We start from the raw sequence: 13,883 nt of genomic DNA, 5'->3' as shown, positions 1-13,883 counted from the left end.
GTCTCTGGCACTGTGAGGCAGCAGTGCTAACCACTGTGCCACCGTGCCGCCCTAAATTTAATTGCTGGTTTGTTAATCCAGTGACCTAGGTAATCTTCAGGGGATCTGGGTTTGAATCCCGCCACAGAGAGCGGAATTAAGAGTCTCATGATGACGCTGAATCCATTGACACATTTTGCGAAAAATCCATCTTAATGACTCATGTTCTCTAGGAAGGAACCTGCAATCCTTACCTGGTCTGGCCTGCATGTGACTCCAGACCAGTAGAAACTCTTACTTGTGCTCTGAGCAATTTGGGATGGACAATAAATACAGACCTAGTCAGCGATCATCTCATGAATGAATTTTTTCAAAAAAACTTCCTTTAAACTGGGGAACCAGAATTGGATATTCTAACAGTGGTTTAAACAATGTCCTATATAGCTATATCATCCTAATTCCTATATTCAATGCACTGATCAATAAAGGCAAGGGAACAGATCACTTTTGTCAACATACTGTCTACCTGCGACTCTACTTTCAAGGAACTATGAACCTGCACTCCAAAGTCTCTTTAGTAGGCAACACTCCCACTGATATTACTATTAAGTGTGCATGTCCTGCCCTGATTTGCTTGCCCAAAACCTCACACTCCTCGACCCATCTGATCAGGCTTTCATTGTACTCTGAGATAACTTTCTTCACTGCCCACTACATCACTAATATTCACACATAAATCATTTATGTAAATTACAAAAAGCTTTACTGAATTCAAATTCTACCGTGGCAGGATTTGCAGCACCTCATGTCCCCAGAACATTAGTTGAGTTTCTGGATTAATAACTAGTGATAATACCATTAGGCCATGGTCTTTCCCTCCATATTTTCTTGGAGATCTTAAAGTTCAGAAGCTCACAGTACTTCATTTTTAAGCAGTTATTCTCAACGTCTTGTGACACCTCTAGAAATTTGTGCACACAAACTTCTTCCTCTTCCTATCTGAACTCGAAAATGGGATTAGTTACATTGCCTCAGTTCATCCGCTTGCCCAGCTTGGCCGACTTCTCCACATAAATAATTGAAATATCAAAAATAGGAACCACTGCTTGAGGTACTGGACAGGAACCTCTGAGGTAACTTTTTTTTAGATTAGATTAGATTACAGTGTGGAAACAGGCCCTTCGGATCCGCTTGCCCAGCTTGGCCGACTTCTCCACATAAATAATTGAAATATCAAAAATAGGAACCACTGCTTGAGGTACTGGACAGGAACTTCTGAGGTAACATGTTGTCAGCTTTCTTCGTTCCAGGTCCTAACCTTGAATGATGGGTTGGAATGGTATAAGGATATCGTGCTACAGTTAGAACTTTCTTTTGTGTGAAGACTAATACAAAGTACTTACGTAATGTTCTCTAATCCACACCCGTGTGATAACTTGTCATTATGTTCTTAACTTTCCTCTGCTCTGCACCTAACACAATTTCCTGTAAACAGTTCTGCTACCTCCTCAAAGATTATTAGGGTCCTTTTTCAAGCACCAACTTGCTTTTTGAAATCTCTGCAAACTGTTTGCTAATTGTTATTAATGCTTCTTGCTAATTTGAACATAAAAATAATCATAACCTTCCTAGAAGGTGTGTGGATTTTGACCCGATAATGCTGCAGAGACAGCATGCTTACGAAGAAGCTCTGTTACTGAGAGAGAGAAAGAAGTATGGGAAGCCAAACTTACGAGGGAGAAACAAAACCTTGATTTGAAAAAGTGCAAGCCAAATATCCATTGCACAGGCTATTTCTGTTAAAAAGCTTGAAAATGCAACATTGACTTATTAAAGAGAGCTAATTTAAGGACTGCAAACTCCTTCAATTTCATGACACCTGATTCACGTGTTTCAGTCTTGTGAAATGACTTTCAGGACAGTTCTAAATTAGTTTTCATGAGCTGCAATTTGAATATTTGATTCTTACTCTGGAATTATAATGTTTGATTGCAGACTGCCTTGGAGTAGTGAGGAAGGAGTCAGGAAGGGCAAATACTTGTGCACTTTAACCCAAGAAACAAGCTTCTCACCAACTCGATGATTAAAGGTTCAGTAGCAATATCTCTGGGTGACGTCTTCACTCGCCATCAATCAATCAATGACCAACTAACAGCCTTAACCAAGAGCTCAGTTAACCGTCTTCCCAGCAGCTAAGAGTTGTGGCTGGTCTCCCAGATGGAGAACTAGGTCAACATGCTTGCTAGGTTTAAGTGCAGTGTCGGAGTCCCCATTTTGGATCCAATATGGCAAGGACTAGAGGGAAAGGGCCAGAAGATGCTTGCTGAAGGTCACCACTCAGCTATTGCTTCTGAACCCTACCTTCCCATCCCCTGAAGTCCCTCACCCTCTTCCTGTGATCCCCTAGTCATTTGCCCCTCAAGAATCTGGAGACAAAAGCTGGTCTCCAGGAGTCAGAGCGGCAAGAATTCTCATTGATATGGGTTCAGAATTTATCACCCTGCTAAATCTTGGCCATATTGCACTTTTTAATAAGAAAAATCCTGTATGCATTCTGCCCTCAGTAAAGTAGCCGAGGTGCAAGTGTGGTGTGGTGTGGTGTGGTGTGGGGGGGGGGGGGGGGGGGGGGTTGGGGGGGGGGGGGGGGGGGGGGGGGGGGGGGGTTGTTGGGAAACATAGAATCCCTTGAGTGCAGAAGTAGGCCATTCAGCCCTTTGATTTCACACCAACCCTCTGAAGAGCAGCTCACCCAGGCCCACCCCTCTATCCTATCCTAACCCACCTAGCCTGCACATCCCTAGCTACTATGAGGCAATTTAGCATTGCCCATTCATCTATCTTTGGACTGTGGGATGAAACTGGAGCACCCAGAGGAAACCCGCGCACACAGGGAGAATGTGCAAACTCCACACAGTCGCCCGAGGTTGGAATCGAACCTGCCTCTGTGAGGCAGCAGTGCAAACCAAACACAGTTTGAGGTCTTTATTGACAAAACAATATAGAGACAGCGTCGATTTTGGAAGCTCTCAAGTGATGAAAAATGAAAAAAGTATCTGTCAGGAATGGAAGATGAAGCAGACAGCCCTCTGAGAACAAAAAAAAGATAAGAATCAAACACAAAGAATGCTGGAGAAACTCAGCAGGTCAGGCAACATCTATGAAAGAGAAACACGGATAACGTCTCGAGTCAGGCATGACTATACTGCCAAACAGAAGAATTCATTGTTCTGAAGGAGAGTCAGACTGGACTTGAAACGTGAACTCTGTTCACTGTCTCCACAGATGCTGCCAGATCTGAGTTTCTCCAGTGTTCCCTCTGTTTGCTTCAGATTTCCAACATCCGCAGTACTTTGCTTTTATTAAAAAAGATAAGATCGTTAGTAGAATCTCAGAGGCCTGGACAGAATGATTGGGAGTACAGTACACCACTATTTCCCTGTTTTAGAGTCAGACAGTGCATTGCGCTCACAACCTGAACATAGGGAACATCTGAAGTCAAGAGATTCCAAGACAACGATTATACCAGGGAAGGGAGATGAGCTTGTGATGCAGACTATAAGAGCTTAATAAGTAGGCCATTCTCCCCCTCCAGCCTGCTCTGCCACTCAGTTGGATCACGGTTGAACTGCCATTCCACGTGAGCCCTTTCCTCTTCCCTTTCAGCTGTGATTCCATCTGAATGGATCCATTTTATCTTTAAATGTACACAGGGACTCTGCTTGCACAGTTCTCTGTGGAAAGAATTTCAAAGCCTCAGAGAGCAGATTTTCCTCCTCATCTTAGTCTTAAACTTGTGGCCCATTATCCACAGGTGCTGCTGTCTGGTCCTCTCCTGCAGTTGGACAGTTTATATCACAGTCAGGCAATTACTGGGTTCAATCAGTCTTGACAAGAATTGTTATGAATACAAGTAAAGGTAAAGGTTAACTAAGTACTGAAAGTGCAAGGATCTGAGGTCCAAGGCTATCCCATTGGTGAATGATCTGTGAAGGGGGTCAAACATGTACACATCACCATCACTGACAGGGTAGTGCCATTTGCACAGTAACTGGTGGGGGAGTGGTCACCAGTTGGAGGTGAGGTTACTTTCCAGGAATAGAAGTCACATTTTGATTATACAGCTCCGGCATTAGCAGGTCAGATTTCAGTGAACAAAATATTAATGTTGCCATGAATCAGGAATCAGATTTTCAAAATGCGCCAGAATTTGAGAGTGAGCAGGAGTCAATCCTATCTTAATCTCTTCTCCCCTCCAGACGCTGATCTTGGGAAATGATGTCTGTAGATTCCCAGTCAGATATGGTAGACCACTGGGGAAAAGAAAGAAATGATAGTTACAGACTCAGGGAATAAACAGCAGACCTCAGACCTCACCAAGTGCAATCAAAATCTGGGATGGGCAATTGACGCCACATGGCTGATAAATAAAAATTGAAATCAGAACAAAATTCACTGGGAACAAGCCAGCTGACCAACATACATAATATTTGCAAAATGCACAGGGCAGGGAACACCAGGAAGCCACTTAGCCCCTGAATATATTGTCACTGTGGAGGACTTGTGGCCAAACTGCCCATTTACTGACTTTCCCCTGATCTCCTCCTTTTGGAGATTTGCAGCTTTCTGCTCATCAAACTCATTAACAGTCAATTTAACACCAATTATCTATTAGGCAATAGCATTTCAACCATTTTTCAATGTGGAAGAGTTTCTTAACGACACACCCGATGTGTCTGGCTTTAACTTTTACAACATGCCTTTGAGACTCCCCAATCAACAGAAAGTTTGCCTCCATCAAATTGGCTACTTCCTTTAATATCTCAAAAAACATCAACCAAATCAGCCCTTAACCTGCCAAATTTCAAGAGAACACTTCAGGTTTGTTTAATCTCTCGTCATGACTAAACTCTAAAAGTCCAGGTTTCACTCCGGTCCATCTACACTGCACTCTCTCCAAGATCACGGTTCATATGTGAAATGAACCATCAGAGGAAGTGATGGATGAGGGTACAGTTACAACATTTAAAAGACATTTGGACAGGTACATTAATAAGAAAGGGATTAGCAGGATATGGGCAAACATCAGCAAATGGGAATAGCTTGGTTTGGGAAAATTGGTCTGCACAGACAAGTTGTTTCTGTTTCCGTGTTGCATGACTCCGCACGCTCTGATCTTCTGAACTGCAGTGATTTCCCCATCAGATCCAGACCCTATCTACCACACAGCATTCCGCAAACACCCAAAAATTCAGAATCCCGGGAGACCAATGCTAAACTCGTGAATAACTATGTTGAGAAAGCTCGCAATACCGAATCCCTTAAGGAAGTCGAGCAGCTGACAGAAGGCCATATCCACGATGCCATATTTCCAGATATTTCTATAACCAAATCTCACCTGTCTCAGAAATCTCAGGTGAGTACCAGGCAACTATCTGTTGAAGGGCAGTCTGAAAGCTCAGTGTTGAACTGTATGAGTTGATCTTCAGTCATCACACAGGGAGAGAGAGACTGAGCTTAGAGTCCACCGTCCAGAATGTACAGTTAATACTTGCTCCAGTATCCCAGTGAGAATGATCTGCTCCCAATATTGTTTAAAACTATTTGTACCTTAGGAACTGGCAGTGGAACTGGCTGAGGATATCCCATCATCAGAAGCTGTTCGTGGAAAGAGAGGCATTAAAATCTGTTCAATATCACACCAAGCACACAAAACATACAGGGTAAACAGGGAGAGGGATACAGACAGGGCAAAGGGTGAGGATAAAATATAGGGAGCGAGAAAGTCACAGAGGCACACATACATACAAACACAAAGACACAGAGTCAGATACACACACTCATACTCACACAGCCACAATGCAAATAGTGAACCATACAAAGAGAGTCAATGAGAGACATAGAGATAGAGACACACCAACAGAGGGAGCAACCAGTTGGTCAGTGTATCAGTCACACAATGGACAGAGGATCCAGAGGATAATTTAACTTACTGTGTGTATGGATGTAGTCACTCTTCCTTCTCACTGTGAAAACAAGGAGCATTCACTGATTGACAATATACTGACAAAAAAAATTAAGGCAGAAAACTGAGTAGGACTCCCAGTCAAACGAAATGTTTTGACCCTTCTCTCATTAGATCAGTCCCACATAAATACTGCCCCCGCTCCTTCTCTCTCCCACCATGCCCTCTTACTCCCACTGCCCCCTCCAATCTCCTTGGCTCCCTCTCACTCCTCCTGCTTATCCTAATGCTCTTTGCTCCCTCTCACTCCCACATAACCTAATTAGCAAATTCCCCACCAAATCCTCATTCTGACTCACTCTAACTCCATCCTGTAACACTTCACTCCAAACCTGAAACCAAGCTCCTTGTTCCCACACTCACCTGACCCTCTCGCTCCCACACTCACCCAAAGTTCTTACCTCAACTCCCCCGTCATTCCCTCCCACCCTTCTGAGCGAACTGAGAGCCTCTCCCAAACTGAAACCCATTTCTGGCTGTAGCATCTTCTGCCTCAAAGATAAGGCCCTCAACCTACAGCCTGATGCTCTCACACACACTCAGTACTCCCTCCATTGACCTGCGACCCTCCACCAGGACCTGAGCAGCATGGGGACACCCTCAGCCTCTGCAACTTCCACCCACCCAATATCACCGCCAAGGCCCAATATACAGCATTGACTAAATAGCAGGACTGCCTTGGAGTCTGTGGGAGATGAGGACCATACAACCAACATCCAAATGTCTCTTGTTTCTGTTCCGTCACCATAGTCGTATCGGATCATAAAGACTGCTCTCTCATTACAGAAAAGTGCCTAGTGGTGATTTAACCTGAAGGCCACCAGACCTTAGGCAAGGTAAAGGTTGAGAAAGAGAGTCCTTTATGATAACCTCAAACCAGTGATGGGAATTGAAACCACGCTGTTGGCATCACACTTCTCTGCAAATGAACAATCCAGTCAATTGAGCTGAACCAATTTCCAATTGTCTATAACGCCGAAGGAAGTGGAGAGGGCCATTAGTATCAAAGATTGGCTTCATCGATCACTTCCTTTACACATTTATTTTTAATCAGGTGTTAAAATATCAGAAATAAAAGGGAAAAATGGAGGGGTGGGCAGTTTTTGACAGAAGGTCAAGCATTATTGTAGGAAAGGTTTTGGAAAGGATTATGAGAGATAAGATTTATAATCATCTAGCAAGCAACAATTTGATTTCAGATAGTCAACATGGTTTCATCAAGGGCAGGTCATGTCTCAAAAACCTCATTGAATTATTTGAGAAGGTGACCAAGCATGTAGATGAGGGTAGGGCAGTTAACGTGGTATACTTGGACTTCAGTAAAGCCTTTGATAAGGTTCCACATGGTAGGCTGATGGAGAAAATGCAGAGGCATGGAATTGAGGGTGATTTAGCAGTTTGGATTAGAAATTGGCTTTCTGGAAGAAGGCAGCGAGTGGTGGTTGATGGAAAATATTCAATCTGGAGTCCAGTTACTAGTCGTGTGCCACAAGGATCTGCTTTGGGACCACTGCTGTTTGTCATTTTTACAAATGACTTAGACGCAGACATAAGTGGATGGATTAGTAAATTTGCAGATCACACTAAAATCGGTGGAGTAGTGGACAGTTTGGAAGAATGTTACAGGTTGCAGGGGGACTTGGATAAACTGCAGAATTGGGCTGAGAGGTGGCAAATGGAGTTCAATGCAGCTAAATGTGAGGTGATGCACTTTGGGAAGAATAACAGGATGGCAGAGTACATGGTCAATGAAAAGATTCTTGGTTGTGTGGATGTGCAGAGGATGTGCAGAGGGAGCCCATGTGCATAGATCCCTGAAAGTTACCACCCAGGTGGATAGTGCTGTTAAGAAGGCATACAGTGTGTTAGGTTTCATTGGTAGAGGGATTGAGTTCCGGAACCGCAATATCATGCTGCAACTACACAAAAAGCTGGTGCGGCCACACTTGGAATATTGTGTACAGTTCTGGCCGCCCCATTACAGAAAGGATGTGGAAGAATTGGAAAAGGTGCAGAGGAGATTTACCAGGATGTTGCCTGGTCTGGAGGGAAGGTCTTATGAGGAAAGGCTGAGAGACTTGGGTCTGTTCTCATTGGAAAGAAGGCGGCTAAGGGGGGATTTGATAGAAACATACAAGATGATCAGAGGATTAGACAGGGTGGACAGTGAAAGTCTTTTTCCAAGGATGATGATGTCAGCTTGTACGAGAGGGCACAACTACAAATTGAGGGGTGATAGATTTAAGACAGATGTCAGAGGCAGGTTCTTTACGCAGAGAGTGGTAAGGGCGTAGAATGCCCTACCTGCAAATTTAGTTAACTCAGCCACATGAGGGAGATTTAAACAATCCTTAGATAAGCACACAGATGACTTTGGGATAGTGTAGGGGGACGAGCTGAGAATAGGTCTCAGGTCAGCTCAACATTGAGAGCCAAAGGGCCTATTCTGTGCTGTATTGTTCTATGTTCTATGTTCCATTATCCAATTGGTATGATGTCTCCTTGCATTCTGATTGGTGTGGGAAGGCAGGGAGTCGACTGGGTTGATGGACTGGCCAAAACATTGGCTGGAGCGTGGCTAAGTCATGCGATGAGACCTCCAGAATTGGTAAGCGCACTCCACACTTAAGTTCTCTCCACAGACAGCGAGATCCGCTCTCCCACCCTGAACACCTACAAAGCCTTCACTGGCCAACCCTGGGACCCTTCAATGCCTCTAAACATTGATGAGGTGCTACAGTCACCTCCCTGGACTCAGGACCCCACAGACTGAGCCAATCCCCCACCACCAAGTTTCTTCAGGACTCTCCCCGAACAGCTCCACAAACACCATGAGCCCTTTACTTCCATGGCCCTGGGCTCACCCCACATATCCATAGGTCCTCCATTGGAGAGCTGCATGGAATCTTACCTTTCTTGCAAAAGATAGCGAAAGCCCCTAAAAGGAGAGTGATGATCATGAAGACTCCAAGTGAAACCATAACAGCAACAAGAACATGGGAGTCAGACTCTGGCACTGTAAGACAGTAAGGAGAAATAAAAAGTGTGTGTACTTTCAGAGACAGCGAGAAAGAGAAAGTGTGAGATTACACAGGCCATTCAGCTCATTTATTCCATTCTGGTGACAATGCTCCACTCAAGCCTCCTCCCATCTGAACCCATGTCAATTTATGGTAGAATCCCTACAATGCTGAAAGAGGTCATTTGGCCCATTGAGTCTGCACCGACCTTCCAAAAAGCAATTCACTCAGATACAAATTCCCATCGTTAATCACCCTAACCTGCGTATCCTTTGACTGTGGGAGGAAACAGGAGAACATGCAAACTCCATGCAGATGGTTGTCCAAGGCTGGAATCAAAAACGGGTCCCTGACGCTGTGAGGCAGCTGTGCTAACCACTGAGCCACCATACCACCATCATCAGAACCATGTTGTCATAGCCATCCATTTTTTTCTGCATCATATTGTTGCCAAGTTTCTCCTTTAACCCATCTGTGCTATCCACTTCAACCACTCAGTCTGGTTGTGACACCACTTTCCTGTTTGCTTGCAGAACTTTCTCTTGAATTTCCTCTGGACTGTGTAGGTGACAATGTTTTATTGGTGCTCTATGCCCACCCAACAGGAAACATTCACAATATATTTATGCTACTAAAACATTTCATTATTTTAATGACCTCCGTTACCAATTCCTTCTCTTGCTCCCTTGACGGAGGAGATCCAGACAGCCAATCCTGCCCCAATACTTAGACACACACAATTCTGTTACCATCCCGATACATCTCTTCTGCACCCCTCTCCAGTGTCTCTATATTTTTGCTTTTTAATTACACAGAGACCAGATCTTCACACAGGATTCTAAATGCAGTCTCACCAAGGTTCCAGGCAGGTTTATTATAACAACGCAACATTTAATTTTATCCCTCTCAGAGTGATAAGCTCTGGGTGGATGAAAATAAGAGAGATATCATTAGAGATGCAGGAGGCATCGGGAGGTTGCACAGATTAAAATTAGAAGCCTGGGATGCACTGCCGAGCTCAAAAGAGGGGTTTTGGGTTGGTTTGGGAAATCCGATAGTGGTGGCTAATGAGCTTTCAATGGCCAGGAAGGAGGGGAACTGACAAACCGTAGGCACAAACGATGAAAGAACATGCACAATATCAGAAAGATCAAAGAGGCTTCACATGAATTGTGAATAAAAGTCTTTAGCTATTATGACATGCTATGTTCATACTTTTACAACCAACATCCTCAACCCTGCTGCTCTCTCAAAGCCTTGCAATGACTGACAGATTAGATTACTCACAGTGTGGAAACAGGCCCTTCGGCCCAACAGGTCCACACCGACCCGCTGAAGCGCAACCCACCCATACCCCTACATTTACCCCTTACCTAACACTACGGGCAATTTAGCATGGCCAATTCACCTGACCTGCACATTTTTGGACTGTGGGAGGAAACCGGAGCACCCGGAGGAAACCCACGCAGACACGGGGAGAACATGCAAACTCCACACAGTCAGTCGCCTGAGGCGGGAATTGAACCCAGAAGCAGCAAACTGACATGAGAAACACCCAGGCAGACACAGATGCAGACACACACAGACATGAACACACAGACACACACAAAGAGACACAGACACAAACACAAACACACAGGCACACAGAGACCTACAAACACAGACACGAACACAGACACACACAGACATGCATATGAAAACACAAGCACATGGATACGAATGTACGAGCACACGCACGTGAAGACACACACCTCCCCAACTCTACTACACATTGCTCACTCACACTCAAACTCCCACATCAAAAAAACCAACCTCCCCTCTACCAAACCTGCCATAGAGCCTGAAAACCTTTGTCCCCTTTAGCTCCATGTCAGACATAATCCTCAGGACTCAGGCCTGAGAGTGTCACCTCCACCAGATCCAAACCCGAATGTCTCCTTCATGTGGACTGGCCATGAATTCCATTTCTATTTCCCCACCACCCTCACCCACCCTGACCATGGCCCACTCACTGACAGACCTCCACTTGTTCATGGCCTACATTGTAACTGGCAACAAGGCAATGATTAGACAATTTCGATCCAGACTTTCCTTTGGGAAGATTGCTCATTCTGCAGAGTCGATTTGAGTTTTGCACAGGGGACCATGCACCATAGTACTGAAGATGTGACCCAGGTAACTGAAGATTTGCTGTACTCCTGGAACCCTCTGAAGATCTCCAGAGAAATTGGAGCCTTCAGAGAGTTTTGCTGCAGCTAACTCACAGGGACTCAGTGGAAATGTTAGACTGTCAATTGCCCACAGTGTCCAGTGATGTGTAGGTTAGGTGAGTTGATCATGGGAATTGCAGGGTTTCAGGGATAACATAGGGTGAGTGGGTCAGTGTGGGATGCTCTTCGGAAGTTTGGTGTGGATTCAAATGGCCAAATAGCCTGCTTCTGCATTCTAGGGATTCCATGATTCAAGGCCCAGTCTAAGCCTAGATAATTATTATGTTGACTCCCGCAATGTGCCTCAGACCACCTCGAATACCCCTCCCCACAGCCTCTTTAAAATCTCAAATTCTGACCAAAATCTACATCTCCTCCTGCAATCTTGCCTTCATACCCAACTCTCCTCTCCACCCACGATCCCACCCCTCCCTTATTCCACTCTAGGTGCAGCTTCCCACATCCGTATGCTGAATCCTACATTTCCCTACATTTCCCGCCCAATCCCCAGTCTCGATACATCCAACCCCAACACCCCGTCTCCACCCCTGGACCCAACTTCCCATCCCGTGAATGCAAATTCCCACTGACCCCAGCATCCCTCTAAATTTGACACCACTCTACCCCTACCTGATGGACAAACTATGTGAGTTTTGGTGAGTGGAGGGGACTGAGGGGAACGAGTCTGGTCTCCCTGCTATAGAAAAGATGTTAAACTTGAAAGGGCAAAGAAAAGATTTACAAGGGTATTGCCAGGGTTGGAGGGTTTGAGCTATAGAGAGAGGCTGAATAGGTTGGGGTTATTTTCCCTGGAGGATCAGTGGCTGAAGGGTGATTTTGTTGAGGTTTCCAAAATCATGGATGGCGTGAATAGCCAAGGTCCTTTTCCCTAGGGTACAGGAGTCCAGAAGGAGAGGGCATCAGTTTAAGGGGAGACAGGAAAGATTTAGAAGGAACCTGAGGGGCAACTTTTTCACGCAGAGGTTAGTGCACATACTGAACAAGTGCCAGAGGAAATGGTGGATGCAAATACATTAACAACATTTGAAAGGCATCTGGATGGGTACATGATGAGGAAGAGTTCAGAGAGGTATTGGCTAAATGATGGCAAATGGGAACAAACCAGTTTAGGATATCTGGTCAGCATGGGCGAGTTGGACTGAAGGGTCTGTTTCAATGCAGTTTAACTCATGACTCTACACAACCCACACCACTCCATCAGTTACACGGTCCCCTAATGCCTGACTGCCTGATCTACTTGCCATCCTAGCCAGATGGCACTTAATCCCCTGGCACTCTATCTTCCAAACTGCCACCCTACTTAACTTGGCATCATACTTCCCCTCCCCACCTGGCACACCAGTCTCACGGTTACTAACAAACGTAACCTTTTGCAGCAGCTACCATACTGTCTGTTTTTTGGGCGCCATATTTGGTCTCAGAATACTGACCACTGTGAAAAAGGAGCATGGCTTGCCTTCGGTTCTATGGCTCAATGGGCAGGTCAGAATGGTAGTATGGTTCTGTGTTTCTGAAGGAGCGCATCTCCTTCAGATCAGTATCGCCTCTCAGAAACAGTAAGCTCTTTGTTCTGTGAAAGATGACTGGAGTGGAATGGCATTCTCCAGAAAGCCTGGCTCATTATTTTGTTTCAATTCGGTTTAGAAAAACTGGCAACAAAAGATTTACCTCAAAGAAGCGAATCTGGGTATGGCGAATCACATTGTTCATGTGAAGAGAACCTAATGGTTCATGTTAATTTGTTTTGACCATCTATTAACAGAGCAACTATGAAACCAGGTATAGTCTAATAGGGGCAGGACTGAGCAACGCAGTAAACTCTGTGCTTGAAGGAAGATGTGTATCTTTCTTTCTACCTCACCAAACAGTTTAGAGTCTATTCACAATACTCCAAGGTACGTTGGTTCCTGACACGCTGTCACACACAGTCTAAATCACTCCTGTCAACAAGTGGTACATCTTTGACATACTAAAAGTGAATATTTATTTCTCACTCTCCATCCTGGCCCCTAGCCTGTCCTAAACTCATCATTGACATTCCCTCCTATGATTCTGGTCTGAGACTGTTTCCTCTCTAACAGTGAGAATCAGTCTTACCATAAATCAACTTCTCCTCCAGCCCATTGTGCTCCACCCGACAGGAATACTCAGCCCAATCCTTTGGATCAAACTCTATCCATTTCCGGATCTGGTAGGTCCAATCGTGATTGGGTAAGATCCCAGTGGACAGGGTCTCATCGATCAACACTCCATCCCTCCACAGAGTCACCTCAATGGCTTGTGGATAAAATCCAGTGACGAGACAAGACAGCCGGTTAGAATCACCCTGTCGGGTAAAGGATACCATGGGGGAAACTGAGAGAGAGAGAGAGAGAGGAAGAGGAGTTACTGCACGAACATAGAGAGAGTGAGAGAGAGAGACAGAGAGAGAGAGACAGCCACTCACTCACTCTACTCCCCTCACTCCTTCACTGTTACACTCACTCCACCCGACACTCACCAACTCTCAAATCGCCCCTCACTCACTGTCCTTCACTCATCAACTCAGCCCCAACTCACCCCCTCATTCCCCTCCACTCACCAACTCTCACTTCCCCCTCACTTAACGACTCTCAATCCCCCCACTCAACA

General features: G+C 45.1%; 2 protein-coding genes across 5 annotated transcripts in view; one reads left to right on the top strand and one right to left on the bottom strand.

Annotated features, from left to right (window-relative positions):
* LOC122541318 (netrin-G1-like) overlaps window positions 1-13,883 on the top strand; it is a 910,622-nt gene that overhangs the window by 735,722 nt on the left and 161,017 nt on the right. The window lies entirely within an intron of this gene.
* Window positions 3,273-13,883, bottom strand: part of LOC122541320 (major histocompatibility complex class I-related gene protein-like) — a 22,912-nt gene continuing 12,301 nt past the window's right edge. The window contains exons 4-8 of the mRNA XM_043677977.1: window positions 13,350-13,607; window positions 8,913-9,017; window positions 5,970-6,002; window positions 5,587-5,634; window positions 3,273-4,289 (exon numbers count right to left, since the gene is read on the bottom strand). Of these exons, the coding sequence (XP_043533912.1) occupies window positions 5,588-5,634; window positions 5,970-6,002; window positions 8,913-9,017; window positions 13,350-13,607 (443 nt within the window). The 3' untranslated portion in view covers window positions 3,273-4,289; window position 5,587. The remainder of the gene's footprint in view (window positions 4,290-5,586; window positions 5,635-5,969; window positions 6,003-8,912; window positions 9,018-13,349; window positions 13,608-13,883) is intronic.

Source organism: Chiloscyllium plagiosum, chromosome 37 (genome assembly GCF_004010195.1).
Source record: "Chiloscyllium plagiosum isolate BGI_BamShark_2017 chromosome 37, ASM401019v2, whole genome shotgun sequence".
Classification (NCBI taxonomy): domain Eukaryota; kingdom Metazoa; phylum Chordata; class Chondrichthyes; order Orectolobiformes; family Hemiscylliidae; genus Chiloscyllium; species Chiloscyllium plagiosum.
The sequence above is the reverse complement of the archived record's forward strand: the minus strand, read 5'-3'. Positions and strand labels throughout refer to the sequence as shown.